This window comes from Oncorhynchus masou, chromosome 6 (genome assembly GCF_036934945.1).
Source record: "Oncorhynchus masou masou isolate Uvic2021 chromosome 6, UVic_Omas_1.1, whole genome shotgun sequence".
Lineage (NCBI taxonomy): Eukaryota > Metazoa > Chordata > Actinopteri > Salmoniformes > Salmonidae > Oncorhynchus > Oncorhynchus masou.
The window spans coordinates 4827853-4847509 of record NC_088217.1 but is presented as its reverse complement, the minus strand read 5'-3'; the positions used below and the strand labels follow the sequence as shown (position 1 = coordinate 4847509).

The 19657-nt window shown below is 51.9% G+C and overlaps 1 protein-coding gene across 2 annotated transcripts in view; it reads right to left on the bottom strand.

Annotated features, from left to right (window-relative positions):
* iars1 (isoleucyl-tRNA synthetase 1) overlaps positions 1–19657 on the bottom strand; it is a 166846-nt gene that overhangs the window by 88869 nt on the left and 58320 nt on the right. For both annotated transcript variants that reach the window (XM_064967436.1, XM_064967435.1), the window contains exon 14: positions 8845–8971. In XM_064967436.1, the coding sequence (XP_064823508.1) occupies positions 8845–8971 (127 nt within the window). The remainder of the gene's footprint in view (positions 1–8844; positions 8972–19657) is intronic.

Below are 19657 nucleotides of genomic sequence, written 5' to 3'. Positions count from 1 at the left end.
CGTGTGTGTAAACACGGTCGGTGTGTGTCGGTGCCTCTACACTCTAACCACTAGGCTACCCTGCCACCTCTACACTCTAACCACGAGGCTACCTGCCGCCTCTACACTCTAACCACGAGGCTACCCTACCTCCTCTACACTCTAACCACGAGGCTACCCTGCCGCCTCAACACTCTAACCACGAGGCTACCCTACCTCCTCTACACTCTAACCACGAGGCTACCCTGCCGCCTCTACACTCTAACCACGAGGCTACCCTACCTCCTCTACACTCTAACCACTAGGCTACCCTGCCTCCTCTACACTCTAACCACGAGGCTACCCTACCTCCTCTACACTCTAACCACGAGGCTACCCTGCCGCCTCTACACTCTAACCACTAGGCTACCTTGCCGCCCCTCTAACCACTAGGCTACGCTGCCGCCTATACACTCTAACCACTAGGCTACCCTGCCGCCCCGTAGGCTTGCCATAACAAACCGGTTGAATACTTACTGACGCAATAGATTTCAGCTTTAAATTAAATTTGTTTAAAAAATAATTTCTGAAGGCACTGTAAAATGGCTCAGCTCAGGTTCCTATACACTACACTGGTACACTACACTGGTACACTACACTGGTACACTACACTGGTACACTACACTCCATCTCTCTCCTCTCCTACCGGAGCCCTCAGGACCCCCTACCGGAGGACCCCCTACCCGGAGCCCTCAGGACCCCCTACCGGAGGACCCCCTACCCGGAGCCCTCAGGACCCCCTACCGGAGGACCCCCTACCCGGAGCCCTCAGGACCCCCTACCCGGAGCCCTCAGGACCCCCTACCGGAGGACCCCTACCCGGAGCCCTCAGGACCCCTACCCGGAGCCCTCAGGACCCCCTACCGGAGGACCCCTACCCGGAGCCCTCAGGACCCCCTACCGGAGGACCCCTACCCGGAGCCCTCAGGACCCCCTACCCGGAGCCCTCAGGACCCCCTACCGGAGGACCCCCTACCCGGAGCCCTCAGGACCCCCTACCCGGAGCCCTCAGGACCCCCTACCGGAGGACCCCTACCCGGAGCCCTCAGGACCCCCTACCGGAGGACCCCCTACCCGGAGCCCTCAGGACCCCCTACCCGGAGCCCTCAGGACCCCCTACCCGGAGCCCTCAGGACCCCCTACCCGGAGCCCTCATGGCCCCCTACCCGGAGCACTCAGGACCCCCTACCCGGAGCACTCAGGACCCCCTACACGGAGCACTCAGGACCCCCTACCGGAGCCCTCAGGACCCCCTACCCGGAGCACTCAGGACCCCCTACACGGAGCACTCAGGACCCCTAACGGAGCACTCAGGACCCCCTACCGGAGGACCCCCTACCCGGAGCCCTCAGGACCCCTTAACGGAGCACTCAGGACCCCCTACCGAAGCACTCAGGGCCCCCTACCGAAGCACTCAGGGCCCCCTACCGAAGCACTCAGGACCCCCTACCGGAGCACTCAGGACCCCTTAACGGAGCACTCAGGACCCCCTACCGGAGCACGCAGGACCCCTTAACGGAGCACTCAGGGCCCCCTACCGAAGCACTCAGGACCCCCTACCGAAGCACTCAGGACCCCCTACCGAAGCACGCAGGACCCCCTACCGGAGCACGCAGGACCCCTTAACGGAGCACGCAGGACCCCTTAACGGAGCACTCAGGACCCCTTAACGGAGCACTCAGGACCCCTTAACGGAGCACGCAGGACCCCTTAACGGAGCACTCAGGACCCCTTAACGGAGCACGCAGGACCCCTTAACGGAGCACTCAGGACCCCTTAACGGAGCACTTAGGACCCCTTAACGGAGCACGCAGGACCCCTTAACGGAGCACTCAGGACCCCTTAACGGAGCACTCAGGACCCCTTAACGGAGCACTCAGGACCCCTTAACGGAGCACGCAGGACCCCTTAACGGAGCACTCAGGACCCCTTAACGGAGCACTTAGGACCCCCTACCGGAGCACTCTCGTTCTCGTGGTCGTTGATTCTACGAGCCTCTCGTTCTCGTGGTCGTTGATTCTATGAGCCTCTCGTTCTCGTGGTCGTTGATTCTATGAGCCTCTCGTTCTCGTGGTCGTTGATTCTACGAGCCTCTCGTTCTCGTGGTCGTTGATTCTATGAGCCTCTCGTTCTCGTGGTCGTTGATTCTATGAGCCTCTCGTTCTCGTGGTCGTTGATTCTACGAGCCTCTCGTTCTCGTGGTCGTTGATTCTACGAGCCTCTCGTTCTCGTGGTCGTTGATTCTACGAGCCTCTCGTTCTCGTGGTCGTTGATTCTACGAGCCTCTCGTTCTCGTTGACCACGGGGGACTTTACTGGCGCTGTCATTTGTGACAGACATGTAAAACGTGTGCTTTAAAAACAATGTACATTTGTTGATTGCTAAGGCATACAAATACGATTATTTCTTGATGCATTTGAAATGAGGTCGAGCTGTGGTCGCTACCGGAATAGATTGTGAAGGACTGTCGGAGGAATGATAATCTCAGCGGTTCTGGAGTTGGAGAACAACATTATGTTTTTGTTTCTAGAAAGCTGTGTCCATCATAACATTCAATAATCAATTAAATTGCAGTCATTGTTGCATCACGCGATCAATTAAACATGGATTTTTCTTCTCTGGGCTCTGTGGTGGTGGGCCCTGAGGTGGTGGTGGGCCCTGAGGTGGTGGTGGGCCCTGAGGTGGTGGTGGGCCCTGAGGTGGTGGTGGGCCCAGAGGTGGTGGTGGGCTTTATATTACAGACAGTTGTTGGTGGCGGGCTCTGTATTGGTGGCGGGCTCTGTGGTGGTGGCGGGCTCTGTGGTGGTGGCGGGCTCTGTGGTGGTGGCGGGCTCTGTGGTGGTGGCGGGCTCTGTGGTGGTGGCGGGCTCTGTGGTGGTGGCGGGCTCTGTGGTGGTGGCGGGCTCTGTGGTGGTGGCGGGCTCTGTGGTGGTGGTGGTGGGGGGCTATATATGACAGACAGTTGGTGGTGGTGGGCTCTGTGGTGGTGGGCTCTGTGGTGGTGGTGGGCCCTGAGGTGGTGGTGGGCCCTGAGGTGGTGGTGGTGGGCTCTGTGGTGGTGGTGGGCCCTGAGGTGGTGGTGGTGGTTGGCTCTGTGGTGGTGGTGGGCTCTGTGGTGGTGGTGGGCTCTGTGGTGGTGGTGGGCTCTGTGGTGGCGGGCTCTGTGGTGGTGGTGGGGGGCTATATATGACAGACAGTTGGTGGTGGTGGGCTCTGTGGTGGTGGGCTCTGTGGTGGTGGTGGTGGTGGGCCCTGAGGTGGTGGTGGGCTCTGTGGTGGTGGTGGGCTCTGTGGTGGTGGTGGGCTCTGTGGTGGTGGTGGGCTCTGTGGTGGTGGTGGGCTCTGTGGTGGTGGTGGGCTCTGGAGCCGCTGAGCCAGAGGAGCGTGTATCAATCCTGCTGTAGGACTCACTATCAGGTCAAACGAAGGACTGAAATGAACGAGCCACTCAGAAAAACCAATCATGACTCTCGAGTCAATAAAGAGTCGTTCAAAAAGATTGAATCGTTCACGAACTGCACATCTCTAACATGCACTCACCGGACAGTTTATTAGGTACACACATCTAGTGCTGGGTCAGACCGCCCCCTTTGTCCCCAGAACAGCCTGAATTATTCAGGGAATTTTACAAGGTGTTGGAAACGTTCTACAGGGTCCATGCTGACACGATGATGAGCGCCTAAATTAGAACACAGTGGCTGTACAGTAACATTCTATACATGAGGTCAGAGGTCAGTGGCTGTACAGTAACATTCTATACATGAGGTCAGAGGCTGTACAGTAACATTCTATACATGAGGTCAGAGCTCAGTGGCTGTACAGTAACATTCTATACATGAGGTCAGTGGTCAGTGGCTGTACAGTAACATTCTATACATGAGGTCAGTGGCTGTACAGTAACATTCTATACATGAGGTCAGAGCTCAGTGGCTGTACAGTAACATTCTATACATGAGGTCAGTGGTCAGTGGCTGTACAGTAACATTCTATACATGAGGTCAGTGGCTGTACAGTAACATCCTATACATGAGGTCAGAGGTCAGAGGCTGTACAGTAACATTCTATACATGAGGTCAGAGGTCAGTGGCTGTACAGTAACATTCTATACATGAGGTCAGAGGTCAGAGGCTGTACAGTAACATTCTATACATGAGGTCAGAGGCTGTACAGTAACATTCTATACATGAGGTCAGGCTCTGTGCTTCACAGCTCTGTATGGGTTTTGACTGACTGACGATCTGAACTTGAGCACTGCACATCACAAGAAGTCCCCCCCCCCATCCCATCCCTCCTGCTGATTGGGCAACTTCTGCTAATGTTGTGTTGTCAGAGTGAGGGACAATGCTGTACATTAACAATGGCTCCATGTATTTAGAAAGATGAGACGTTGAGGATTATAATGAAAACAGCTCTGACGTCATACAAGACAAAACACCCGTGTCAGGTGAACTGTTGTGTCCTCACCTTTGGCCTAAGTCATTTACATCATAAATCTCCAAACTTGTCCCATTTTTAATTTGTTAACCACATTTCTTATTTTATAAACATTTCATTGTATCTCTATCCATCGAGGTCAATTCCCACGAGTCAAGGGTTAATGAGTGTTACACACGAAAAGGTCTATTTTTGAAAGGAGGTACGCAGGAGGCCAGATATCAGAAAAAGTAAGCCAGACATTTCAAACATTCCGAGCGAATGGGAAAACAGTCATGGAATGTAAATGAAGAGAATGAGATGTATTAAACCTTGGGGCTAATTTAGCTGGCCGCCGACAGCACCGCCGCGGCCACAGTGACACGGCATTCCGTGAGGAATATTCTGCGCACAAGACAAACTTTGATTTGACCGATTCCCAGCTGGCAGACAGATGATTAAAGCTCTGGGCTAGCTGGCAGACAGATGATTAACGCTCTGAGCTAGCTGGCAGACAGATGGTTAATAAAGCTCAAGACTGGCAGATGGTTCATAAAGCTCAAGGCTGGCAGACAGATGATTAAAGCTCTGAGCTAGCTGGCAGACAGATGGTTAATAAAGCTCAAGGCTGGCTGGCAGACAGATGGTTCATAAAGCTCAATGCTGGCAGACAGATGGTTAATAAAGCTCAATGCTGGCAGACAGATGGTTTATAAAGCTCAATGCTTGCAGACAGATGGTTAATAAAGCTCAAGGCTGGCTGGCAGACAGAGGGTTAATAAAGCTCAAGGCTGGCTGGCAGACAGATGGTTAATAAAGCTCAAGGCTGGCTGGCAGACAGATGGTTCATAAAGCTCAAGGCTGGCTGGCAGACAGATGGTTCATAAATGCTCAAGGCTGGCTGGCAGACAGATGGTTAATAAAGCTCAAGGCTGGCAGACAGAGGGTTAATAAAGCTCAAGGCTGGCAGACAGATGGTTAATAAAGCTCAATGCTGGCAGACAGATGGTTCATAAAGCTCAAGGCTGGCTGGCAGACAGATGGTTAATAAAGCTCAAGGCTGGCAGACAGAGGGTTAATAAAGCTCAAGGCTGGCAGACAGATGGTTAATAAAGCTCAATGCTGGCAGACAGATGGTTCATAAAGCTCAATGCTGGCAGACAGATGGTTAATAAAGCTCAAGGCTGGCAGACAGATGGTTAATAAAGCTCAAGGCTGGCTGGCAGACAGATGGTTAATAAAGCTCAAGGCTGGCAGACAGATGGTTAATAAAGCTCAAGGCTGGCTGGCAGACAGATGGTTAATAAAGCTCAAGGCTGGCAGACAGATGGTTAATAAAGCTCAAGGCTGGCTGGCAGACAGATGGTTCATAAAGCTCAAGGCTGGCTGGCTGACAGGTGTCTGTAATTCTGCTCCAATTCCAAACAAACTAAGGTAGTTGGCCCAGATACGACCGGTGTGTGTCGCACAACAGAGAGCTGAGGGAGAGAGAAAGTGGAGATGGGAGAGAGAGAGCTGAGAGGGAGACAAAGAGATTGAGTTCCTGGCCCCTGCATCCATTTCTCTCCTCTCCATCTCTCTCCTTCCCTCTCCTTTCAACTCCCCCTCCCTCCCTCTCCTCTCAGCTCCCCCTCCATCCCTCTCAGCTCCCCCTCCATCCCTCTCAGCTCCCCCTCCATCCCTCTCCTCTCAGCTCCCCCTCCATCCCTCTCCTCTCAGCTCCCCCTCCATCCCTCTCCTCTCAGCTCCCCCTCCATCTCTCTCCTCTCAGCTCCCCCTCCATCCCTCTCCTCTCAGCTCCCCCTCCCTCCATCTCTCTCCTCTCAGCTCCCCCTCCCTCCATCTCTCTCCTCTCAGCTCCCCCTCCATCTCTCTCCTCTCAGCTCCCCCTCCATCCCTCTCCTCTCAGCTCCCCCTCCATCCCTCTCCTCTCAGCTCCCCCTCCATCCCTCTCCTCTCAGCTCCCCCTCCATCCCTCTCCTCTCAACTCCCCCTCCATCCCTCTCCTTTCAACTCCCCCTCCATCCCTCTCCTCTCAGCTCCCCCTCCATCCCTCTCCTCTCTGCCTCCCCCTCCATCCCTCTCAGCTCCCCTCCATCCCTCTCCTTTCAGCTCCCCCTCCATCTCTCTCCTCTCAGCTCCCCCTCCATCTCTCTCCTCTCAGCTCCCCCTCCATCCCTCTCAGCTCCCCCTCCATCCCTCTCCTCTCAGCTCCCCCTCCATCTCTCTCCTCTCTGCCTCCCCCTCCATCCCTCTCCTCTCAGCTCCCCCTCCATCCCTCTCCTCTCAGCTCCCCCTCCATCCCTCTCCTCTCAGCTCCCCCTCCATCTCTCTCCTCTCTGCCTCCCCCTCCATCCCTCTCCTCTCAGCTCCCCCTCCATCCCTCTCCTCTCAGCTCCCCTCCATCTCTCTCCTCTCAGCTCCCCCTCCATCTCTCTCCTCTCAGCTCCCCCTCCATCTCTCTCCTCTCAGCTCCCCCTCCATCTCTCTCCTCTCAGCTCCCCCTCCATCCCTCTCCTCTCAGCTCCCCCTCCATCCCTCTCCTCTCAGCTCCCCCTCCATCCCTCTCCTCTCAGCTCCCCCTCCATCCCTCTCCTCTCAGCTCCCCCTCCATCTCTCTCCTCTCAGCTCCCCCTCCATCCCTCTCCTCTCAGCTCCCCCTCCATCCCTCTCCTCTCAGCTCCCCCTCCATCCCTCTCCTCTCAGCTCCCCCTCCATCTCTCTCCCTCTCAGCTCCCCCTCCATCCCTCTCCTCTCTGCCTCCCCCTCCATCCCTCTCCTCTCAGCTCCCCCTCCATCTCTCTCCTCTCAGCTCCCCCTCCATCTCTCTCCTCTCAGCTCCCCCTCCATCTCTCTCCTCTCAGCTCCCCCTCCATTCCTCTCCTCTCAGCTCCCCCTCCATTCCTCTCCTCTCAGCTCCCCCTCCATCTCTCTCCTCTCAGCTCCCCCTCCATCTCTCTCCTCTCAGCTCCCCCTCCATCCCTCTCCTCTCAGCTCCCCCTCCATCTCTCTCCTCTCAGCTCCCCCTCCATGCCTCTCCTCTCAGCTCCCCCTCCATCTCTCTCCTCTCAGCTCCCCCTCCATCCCTCTCCTCTCAGCTCCCCCTCCATCCCTCTCAGCTCCCCCTCCATCCCTCTCCTCTCAGCTCCCCCTCCATCTCTCTCCTCTCAGCTCCCCCTACATCTCTCTCCTCTCAGCTCCCCCTACATCTCTCTCCTCTCAGCTCCCCCTACATCTCTCTCCTCTCAACTCCCCCTACATCTCTCTCCTCTCAGCTCCCCCTCCATCCCTCTCCTCTCAGCTCCCCCTCCATCCCTCTCCTCTCAGCTTCCCTCCCGCCATCCCTCTCCTATCCCTCCATCTCTCTCTCTCTATCCCTCCATCTCTCTCTCTATCCCTCCATCTCTCTCTCTATCCCTCCATCTCTCTCTCTCTATCCCTCCATCTCCCTCCATCTCTCTCTCTATCCCTCCATCTCTATCCCTCCATCTCTCTCTCTATCCCTCCATCTCCCTCCATCTCTCTCTCTCTATCCCTCCATCTCTCTCTCTCTATCCCTCCATCTCTCTCCCGCCATCCCTCTCCTCTCCCGCCATCCCTCTCCTCTCCCTCCATCTCTCCTCTCCGCCTCCCTCCCTCCATCCATCTCTCTCCTCTCCCTCCCTCTATCCCTCCCCACATCTCTCTCTATCCCTCCCTCCATCCCTCCCTCAATCTCTCTCTATCCCTCCCTCCCTCTCTCTCTATCCCTCCATCTCTCTCTCTCTATCCCTCCATCTCCCTCCCTCCATCTCTCTCTATCCCTCTCCTCATCCTCTCCTCCAGCCCCTCCTCCATAGACCACTACCGCCTGGTAACAGACCCAGCCAGACTGCTATTTCTAGGAAGCAGGTCGCTCCTCCTGTTGCTCTCTCTCGCTGTCCTTTTAAAAATCAGAGAGAGTTACTCATTTAATTTTTCACACAATCATATAACCCAATTCTGACATGTAAATGAAGACGGTCTATCAGGACCGGCTGCAGAGAGACAGGCGAAGAACACATGATGTTAAGTCTGACCATCCATTCCCTGGTTCGATAAAGTCACGAGGTTTCAGTAGGTGACGGCCATTGAAAAACACTAGAAAACATTTAGGGGCAGAAGAGATTCTGAGAAGAGCAGTCAATAGTGATTTGTTAATTTATTAAATGAATTAGTCTTGACGTAAAATAAAAGCGAAATGTTTTGAGTGGGAGAAATAAAAAGAGGGTTTCTCATTGAACAATAATAGACGGTTTGACTCTCTGTTCTACTGCTGTGAAGGTAGAGCTGGACTTCACGAACTCTATGTGTGTCAGAAAGATGGTTAACGACCTCCTTAAAGTTACTATGTGTGTGTGTGTGTGTGTGTGTGTGTGTGTGTGTGTGTCTGACCTCCTCAAAGTCGTCGCTGCACCAGAGGGGGATGGGCGTGCCCCAATAGCGGTTCCTGGAAACGGCCCAATCACGCGCATCCCTCAGCCAGTTACCAAAACGACGCTCCCGCACAAACTCAGGAACCCTGGGAGGAGAGGAGTGAGTCAGCGAGAGAGACAGAGAGAGAAGAGGGGAGACAGAGGAGGGGTGGAGGAAGAGAGAGAGAGAGAGAGAGAGAGGAGTGGAGGAGGGGTGGAGGAAGAGAGAGAGAGGGGTGGAGGGAGAGAGAGAGAGGGGTGGAGGGAGAGAGAGAGAGGGGTGGAGGGAGAGAGAGAGAGGGGTGGAGGGAGAGAGAGGGGTGGAGGGAGAGAGAGGGGTGGAGGGAGAGAGACAGAAGGGTAGAGGAAGAGAGAGACAGAAGGGTAGAGGAAGAGCAAGGGAGACACAGGAGGGGTGAGTGAGAGAGAAAGAGGAGGGGTGAGGGAGAGAGAGACAAGAGGGGTGAGGGAGAACCACTGTTAGCTTGATGGAGAATCAGATCAATGATAAACAAAACATAAGCCCCAAATGGCACCCTATTCCATATTCAGGACCCCAGACAGACGAGCTCCGGGGAGACGAGGACCGGGGAGACGAGCTCCGGGGAGACGAGGACCGGGGAGACGAGGACCGGGGAGAGGAGGACCGGGGAGACGAGGACCGGGGAGACGAGGTCCAGACGGACCGGGGAGACGAGGTCCAGACGGACCGGGGAGACGAGGTCCAGACGGACCGGGGAGACGAGGTCCAGACGGACCGGGGAGACGAGGTCTAGACGGACGAGGTCCAGACAGACCGGGGAGACGAGGTCTAGACGGACGAGGTCCAGACGGACCGGGGAGACGAGGTCAAGACGGACCGGGGAGACGAGGTCAAGACGGACGAGGTCCAGACAGACCGGGGAGACGAGGTCTAGACAGACGAGGTCCAGACAGACCGGGGAGACGAGGTCAAGACGGACCGGGGAGACGAGGTCAAGACGGACCGGGGAGACGAGGTCCAGACGGACCGGGGAGACGAGGTCTAGACGGACGAGGTCCAGACGGACCGGGGAGACGAGGTCAAGACGGACCGGGGAGACGAGGTCTAGACGGACGAGGTCCAGACGGACCGGGGAGACGAGGTCTAGACGGACGAGGTCCAGACAGACCGGGGAGACGAGGTCTAGACAGACGAGGTCCAGACGGACCGGGGAGACGAGGTCAAGACGGACCGGGGAGACGAGGTCAAGACGGACCGGGGAGACGAGGTCAAGACGGACGAGGTCCTGTTCGCTGCTCTGGCCCCCCAATGGTGGAACAAACTCCCTCACGACGCCAGGACAGCAGAGTCAATCACCACCTTCCGGAGACACCTGAAACCCCACCTCTTCAAGGAATACCTAGGATAGGATAAGTAATCCTTCTCACCCCCCCCTTAAATGATTTAGATGCACTATTGTAAGTGGCTGTTCCACTGGATGTCAGAAGGTGAATTCACCAATTTGTAAGTCGCTCTGGATAAGAGCGTCTGCTAAATGACTTAAATGTAATGTAATGTCCAGACAGACCGGGGAGACGAGGTCTAGACAGACGAGGTCCAGACAGACGAGGTTATCCTGTATCAGAAAGAGAAAATAAACATTTCTCTAGACAGACTGCCTTACGTAATATAACTGAACAAGTCTGTCAGCCAGGGATGGGAACATAATTTCAGTGATTTAACAGAAGAGCCGGAACTGGAAAGACTACCACTGAAACAAGCAGGCAACAACATGTCTTCATCCATCTGGCCTCTTTTAAATATCTCTAGTTGGCTGAACTGGTCTGATCTGAACTGGTCTGGTCTGATCTGGTCTGGTCTGAACTGGTCTGAACTGGTCTGGTCTGAACTGGTCTGGTCTGAACTGGTCTGGTCTGGTCTGGTCTGGTCTGAACTGGTCTGGTCTGAACTGGTCTGGTCTGAACTGGTCTGGTCTGAACTGGTCTGGTCTGAACTGGTCTGGTCTGAACTGGTGAGGTCATCTTTCACCTGGGGAGCAGACTGGCCTGAACTCAACCAAAAAAAGGCCAACAGAAACGTCTGGAAATCCCATGAAGATGTTACTATGGTCTCATATCTTCTCGGTCTGTATCTTTGGGTCTCATTCCTACCATTGCCGTTCTGTCCTATGACCGAACGGTTCATTTCGGTTCACAGGAGAAAATGCCCAAAAAGAGCGATAAAGAAATGGGATGGGACTGACTCCATTTCACTGAACTACATTTGCCATGACACAACATGGCCGACATCCTGACAGGTAACACAACTAACAATCCCCTTGTGTCCCAATTACACGCTTTTAGATCTGTGTGGGGTAGTGTACACGTCAGGGAAAAAAGGACTGGAAAATTGGGACCAAGGACTCATTAACACTTATGACCTAACGTCATCTCCGTGATTAAATATAAAGTTAGTTGTTTTACACATTAGACAGACTAAGACGGAAACTAGCACACAGTAGCATTGACTATATCCAGCTGGCCTCTAGATCATTTTCTAAATAAACAGAGATGCATTTTCTTTCTTCAAGGTTAATAAACTTCCCCGTCCAGATATCTGCTCTCCTTTTTGCTTGTGAAAGTCCCAAATTATACCCTATTCCCTGTATAGCGCACTACCGTTGCCCAGGTTAAACCTAGTGCACTACTGTTAACCAGGCCTATGTTAAACCTAGTGCACTACCGTTGACCAGGCCCAGGTTAAACCTAGTGCACTACTGTTAACCAGGCCTATGTTAAACCTAGTGCACTACCGTTGACCAGGCAGGCCCATGTTAAACCTAGTGCACTACTGTTGACCAGGCCTATGTTAAACCTAGTGCACTACTGTTAACCAGGCCCATGTTAAACCTAGTGCACTACCGTTGACCAGGCCCATGTTAAACCTAGTGCACTACTGTTGACCAGGCCCATGTTAAACCTAGTGCACTACCGTTGACCAGGCCCAGGTTAAACCTAGTGCACTACTGTTGACCAGGCCCAGGTTAAACCTAGTGCACTACCGTTGACCAGGCCCATGTTAAACCTAGTGCACTACCATTGACCAGGCCCAGGTTAAACCTAGTGCACTACTGTTAACCAGGCCCAGGTTAAACCTAGTGCACTACTGTTAACCAGGCCCAGGTTAAACCTAGTGCACTACTGTTAACCAGGCCTATGTTAAACCTAGTGCACTACAGTTGACCAGGCCCAGGTTAAACCTAGTGCACTACCGTTAACCAGGCCCATGTTAAACCTAGTGCACTACCGTTAACCAGGCCCATGTTAAACCTAGTGCACTACTGTTGACCAGGCCCATGTTAAACCTAGTGCACTACCGTTGACCAGGCCCAGGTTAAACCTAGTGCACTACCGTTGACCAGGCCCATGTTAAACCTAGTGCACTACCGTTGACCAGGCCCAGGTTAAACCTAGTGCACTACTGTTGACCAGGCCCATGTTAAATCTAGTGCACTACTGTTGACCAGGCCCATGTTAAACCTAGTGCACTACCGTTGACCAGGCCCAGGTTAAACCTAGTGCACTACTGTTGACCAGGCCCATGTTAAACCTAGTGCACTACTGTTGACCAGGCCCATGTTAAACCTAGTGCACTACTGTTGACCAGGCCCATGTTAAACCTAGTGCACTACCGTTGACCAGGCCCAGGTTAAACCTAGTGCACTACCGTTAACCAGGCCCAGGTTAAACCTAGTGCACTACTGTTGACCAGGCCCAGGTTAAACCTAGTGCACTACAGTTGACCAGGCCCAGGTTAAACCTAGTGCACTACAAAGGGACTAGTGTGCCATTTGGGACAGACTACTTTTTTGGGGGGGCCAAGCCGCTCCCATCCCAGCCACAGGAGAATACATTGTAAATGGCATCGGGTTCCTCTAGTCGTCCAATGACTTCATCAATTCCCATTTGTGAGAGGCATTTCTATTTAAATCAACGGAATTATTTCTCCCCGCTACCACCCTCTCCAGCCATCCGAAATGGAGAATTTACAGTGTGCTGCTGTCCTGTGCGGTCTCGTGCTGAAGGAACGGAGCTATCCAACCTCTACAGAGAGCCACGCGGCCCCAGAGCCACGCGGCCCCAGAGCCGCGCGGCCCCAGAGCCACGCGGCCCCAGAGCCACGCGGCCCCAGAGCCACGCGGCCCCAGAGCCACGCGGCCCCAGAGCCACAGGGCCCCAGAGCCACACGGCCCCAGAGCCACACGGCTCCAGAGCCACGCGGCCCCAGAGCTGACACATTTCCCTGCAGTGTGTATAGTCCAATACAGATGTACCAAGTCTGATTCTAAAAATAACACAAATTAACTCAATAATAAATATATATATATTTTAACCCTACATTCTGTGGAAAATAATTACTTGATTTCCACCCATCAACTCCATAACAAAAGTCAGACCAAAATACACTGCTATGAAATGTAATTTATATCAAATAGAACTTCAAATAATTAAATAATTAAGGGTTGAAATTATCCTGACATCCAATCAACAGGACACTAGCTATAGTCAACAGGACACTAGCTATAGTCAACAGGACACTAGCTATAGTCAACAGGACACTAGCTATAGTCAACAGGACACTAGCTATAGTCAACAGGACACTAGCTATAGTCAACAGGACACTAGCTATAGTCAACAGGACACTAGCTATAGTCAACAGGACACTAGCTATAGTCAACAGGACACTAGCTATAGTCAACAGGACACTAGCTATAGCCAACAGGACACTAGCTATAGTCAACAGGACACTAGCTATAGTCAACAGGACACTAGCTATAGTCAACAGGACACGAGCTATAGTCAACAGGACACTAGCTATAGTCAACAGGACACTAGCTATAGTCAACAGGACACTAGCTATAGTCAACAGGACACTAGCTATAGTCAACGGGACACTAGCTATAGTCAACGGGACACGAGCTATAGCCAACGGGACACTAGCTATAGTCAACGGGACACTAGCTATAATCAACAGGACACTAGCTATAGTCAACAGGACACTAGCTATAGTCAACAGGACACTAGCTATAGTCAACAGGACACTAGCTGTAGTCAACAGGACACTAGCTATAGTCAACAGGACACTAGCTGTAGTCAACAGGACACTAGCTGTAGTCAACAGGACACGAGCTATAGTCGACAGGACACTAGCTATAGTCAACAGGACACTAGCTGTAGTCAACAGGACACTAGCTGTAGTCAACAGGACACGAGCTATAGCCAACAGGACACTAGCTATAGTCAACAGGACACTAGCTATAGCCAACAGGACACTAGCTATAGTCAACAGGACACGAGCTATAGCCAACAGGACACTAGCTATAGTCAACAGGACACTAGCTGTAGTCAACAGGACACTAGCTATAGTCAACAGGACACTAGCTATAGTCAACAGGACACTAGCTATAGCCAACAGGACACTAGCTATAGTCAACAGGACACTAGCTATAGCCAACAGGACACTAGCTATAGTCAACAGGACACTAGCTATAGTCAACAGGACACTAGCTATAGTCAACAGGACACTAGCTATAGTCAACAGGACACTAGCTGTAGTCAACAGGACACTAGCTATAGTCAACAGGACACTAGCTATAGTCAACAGGACACTAGCTATAGTCAACAGGACACTAGCTGTAGTCAACAGGACACTAGCTATAGTCAACAGGACACTAGCTGTAGTCAACAGGACACTAGCTGTAGTCAACAGGACACTAGCTATAATCAACAGGACACTAGCTGTAGTCAACAGGACACTAGCTATAGTCAACAGGACACTAGCTGTAGTCAACAGGACACGAGCTATAGTCAACAGGACACTAGCTATAGTCAACAGGACACTAGCTATAGTCAACAGGACACTAGCTATAGTCAACAGGACACTAGCTATAGTCAACAGGACACTAGCTGTAGTCAACAGGACACTAGCTATAGTCGACAGGACACTAGCTATAGTCGACAGGACACTAGCTATAGTCGACAGGACACTAGCTATAATCAACAGGACACTAGCTATAGTCAACAGGACACTAGCTATAGTCAACAGGACACTAGCTATAGTCAACAGGACACTAGCTATAGTCAACAGGACACTAGCTATAATCAACAGGACACTAGCTATAGTCGACAGGACACTAGCTATAGTCGACAGGACACTAGCTATCGTCGACAGGACACTAGCTATCGTCAACAGGACACTAGCTATAGTCAACAGGACACTAGCTATAGTCAACAGGACACTAGCTATAATCAACAGGACACTAGCTATAGCCAACAGGACACTAGCTATAATCAACAGGACACTAGCTATAGTCAACAGGACACTAGCTATAGTCAACAGGACACTAGCTATAGTCAACAGGACACTAGCTATAGTCAACAGGACACTAGCTATAATCAACAGGACACTAGCTATAGTCAACAGGACACTAGCTATAGTCAACAGGACACTAGCTATAGTCAACAGGACACGAGCTATAGTCAACAGGACACTAGCTATAGTCAACAGGACACTAGCTATAATCAACAGGACACTAGCTATAGTCAACAGGACACTAGCTATAATCAACAGGACACTAGCTATAATCAACAGGACACTAGCTATAGTCAACAGGACACTAGCTATAGTCAACAGGACACTAGCTATAGTCAACAGGACACTAGCTATAGTCAACAGGACACTAGCTATAATCAACAGGACACTAGCTATAGTCAACAGGACACTAGCTATAGTCAACAGGACACTAGCTATAGTCAACAGGACACTAGCTATAATCAACAGGACACTAGCTATAGTCAACAGGACACTAGCTATAGTCAACAGGACACTAGCTATAGTCAACAGGACACTAGCTATAGTCAACAGGACACTAGCTATAGTCAACAGGACACTAGCTATAATCAACAGGACACTAGCTATAGTCAACAGGACACTAGCTATAATCAACAGGACACTAGCTATAGTCAACAGGACACTAGCTATAGTCAACGGGACACTAGCTATAGTCAACAGGACACTAGCTATAATCAACAGGACACTAGCTATAATCAACAGGACACTAGCTATAATCAACAGGACACTAGCTATAGCCAACAGGACACTAGCTATAATCAACAGGACACTAGCTATAGTCAACAGGACACGAGCTATAATCAACAGGACACTAGCTATAGTCAACAGGACACTAGCTATAATCAACAGGACACTAGCTATAGTCAACAGGACACTAGCTATAATCAACAGGACACTAGCTATAGTCAACAGGACACTAGCTATAGCCAACAGGACACTAGCTATAATCAACAGGACACTAGCTATAGTCAACAGGACACTAGCTATAGTCAACAGGACACTAGCTATAGTCAACAGGACACTAGCTATAGTCAACAGGACACTAGCTATAGTCAACAGGACACTAGCTATAGTCAACAGGACACTAGCTATAGTCAACAGGACACTAGCTATAGTCAACAGGACACTAGCTATAGTCAACAGGACACTAGCTATAGTCAACAGGACACTAGCTATAGTCAACAGGACACTAGCTATAGTCAACAGGACACTAGCTATAGTCAACAGGACACTAGCTATAGTCAACAGGACACTAGCTATAGTCAACAGGACACTAGCTATAGTCAACAGGACACTAGCTATAGTCAACAGGACACTAGCTATAGTCAACAGGACACTAGCTATAGTCAACAGGACACTAGCTATAGTCAACAGGACACTAGCTATAGTCAACAGGACACTAGCTATAGTCAACAGGACACTAGCTATAGTCAACAGGACACTAGCTATAGTCAACAGGACACTAGCTATAGTCAACAGGACACTAGCTATAGTCAACAGGACACTAGCTATAGTCAACAGGACACTAGCTATAGTCAACAGGACACTAGCTATAGTCAACAGGACACTAGCTATAGTCAACAGGACACTAGCTATAGTCAACAGGACACTAGCTATAGTCAACAGGACACTAGCTATAGTCAACAGGACACTAGCTATAGTCAACAGGACACTAGCTATAGTCAACAGGACACTAGCTATAGTCAACAGGACACTAGCTATAGTCAACAGGACACTAGCTATAGTCAACAAGAAGAGAGGTCATCTCACAAAGAACCAGAAGTATCCTCAGTACAGATCCCTGTAGCTGAGAATATCATGATGTATGGAGTGTAGATGGAGGGGTTCGGCATGAGGGTGTAGGTGGAGGGGTCCGGCATGAGGGTGGAGGTGGAGGGGTCCGGCATGAGGGTGGAGGTGGAGGGGTCCGGCATGAGGGTGCAGGTGGAGGGGTTCGGCATGAGGGTGCAGGTGGAGGGGTTCGGCATGAGGGTGGAGGTGGAGGGGTTCGGCATGAGGGTGCAGGTGGAGGGGTTCGGCATGAGGGTGCAGGTGGAGGGGTTCGGCATGAGGGTGCAGGTGGAGGGGTTCGGCATGAGGGTGCAGGTGGAGGGGTTCGGCATGAGGGTGCAGGTGGAGGGGTTCGGCATGAGGGTGCAGGTGGAGGGGTTCGGCATGAGGGTGCAGGTGGAGGGGTTCGGCATGAGGGTGCAGGTGGAGGGGTTCGGCATGAGGGTGCAGGTGGAGGGGTTCGGCATGAGGGTGCAGGTGGAGGGGTTCGGCATGAGGGTGCAGGTGGAGGGGTTCGGCATGAGGGTGCAGGTGGAGGGGTTCGGCATGAGGGTGCAGGTGGAGGGGTTCGGCATGAGGGTGCAGGTGGAGGGGTTCGGCATGAGGGTGCAGGTGGAGGGGTTCGGCATGAGGGTGCAGGTGGAGGGGTTCGGCATGAGGGTGCAGGTGGAGGGGTTCGGCATGAGGGTGCAGGTGGAGGGGTTCGGCATGAGGGTGCAGGTGGAGGGGTTCGGCATGAGGGTGCAGGTGGAGGGGTTCGGCATGAGGGTGCAGGTGGAGGGGTTCGGCATGAGGGTGCAGGTGGAGGGGTTCGGCATGAGGGTGCAGGTGGAGGGGTTCGGCATGAGGGTGCAGGTGGAGGGGTTCGGCATGAGGGTGCAGGTGGAGGGGTTCGGCATGAGGGTGCAGGTGGAGGGGTTCGGCATGAGGGTGCAGGTGGAGGGGTTCGGCATGAGGGTGCAGGTGGAGGGGTTCGGCATGAGGGTGCAGGTGGAGGGGTTCGGCATGAGGGTGCAGGTGGAGGGGTTCGGCTTGAGGGTGCAGGTGGAGGGGTTCGGCTTGAGGGTGCAGGTGGAGGGGTTCGGCTTGAGGGTGTAGGTGGAGGGGTTCGGCATGAGGGTGCATGTGGAGGGGTTCGGCATGAGGGTGCAGGTGGAGGGGTTCGGCATGAGGGTGCAGATGGAGGGGTTCGGCATGAGGGTGCAGATGGAGGGGTTCGGCATGAGGGTGCAGATGGAGGGGTTCGGCATGAGGGTGTAGATGGAGGGGTTCGGCATGAGGGTGTAGATGGAGGGGTTCGGCATGAGGGTGTAGGTGGAGGGGTTCGGCATGAGGGTGTAGGTGGAGGGGTCCTACTGCAGCGAACCAAATGGCTGCTGCAGCGACAGGGAGTTACAGCCGATGTTCGATCCGGGAATGCGGAACCTGAGGCTCCGTACAGACGGTGTGATGCAATTGTTGAGCCTCCGGAGGTCAAATCCAGATTTGTACGCCGATGCCGTACGCCCCCCATTTTCACTACGTTTGGGGTCACTTATCCATTTCCTTGTTTTTGAAAAAGCTTATTTTGTTGTCCATTAAAATAACATCAAATTGAGCAGAAATACAGTGTAGACATTGTTAATGTTGTAAATGACTTTTGTAGCTGGAAACGGCAGATTTTTAATGGAATATCTACATAGGCGTACAGAGGCCCAATGGCACGTTGTGTTAGCTAATCCAAGTTTATCATTTTAACTTCTTCGATATAGGGGGCGCTCTTTTAAATTTTGGATGAAAAACGTTCCCGTTTTAAACAAGATATTTTGTCACGAAAAATGCTCGACTATGCATATAATTGACAGCTTTGGAAAGGAAACACTGACGTTTCCAAAACTGCAAAGATATTGTCTGTGAGTGCCACAGAACTGATGTTACAGGCGAAACCCAGATAAAAATCAAATCAGGAAGTGCCACATTTTTTGAAACCGCCTCATGCCAATGACTCCTTATATGGCTGTGGAGGAGCTAGGAGTCAGCTTACGTTTTCCACGTTTTCCCCAAGGTGTCTACAGCATTGTGACGTATTTGTATATCATTGGAAGATTGACCAGGTGGTCGCTTGGTGTCCTCCGTCGCAATTATTGCGTAATCTCCAGCTGCAGTATTTTTCCGTTTGCCTTTGATGAGAAACCGACTGCCAGGAATGATTTTTCATAAAATAGAATTGTGAAAAACACCTTGAGGATTGATTCTAAACAACGTTTGCCATGTTTCTGTTGATATTATGGAGCTATGGAGTTTGGCGTTGTGTTGACTGCATTTTCGGGTTTTTTTCTTAGCCAAACGTGATGAACAAAACGGAGCTATTTCTCTTACACAAATAATATTTTGGGGAAAAAAATGAACATTTGCTATCTAACTGAGTCTCGTCATTGAAAGCATCCGAAGTTCTTCAAAGGTAAATGATTTTATTTGAATGCTTTTCTTGTTTTTGTGAAAATGTTGCATGCTGAATGCTAGGCTTAATGCTATGCTAGGCTATCAATACTCTTACAGAAATGCTTGTGTAGCTTTGGTTAAAGCATATTTTGAAAATCTGAGATGACAGTGTTGTTAACAAAAGGCTAAGCTTGTGTTTCAATATATT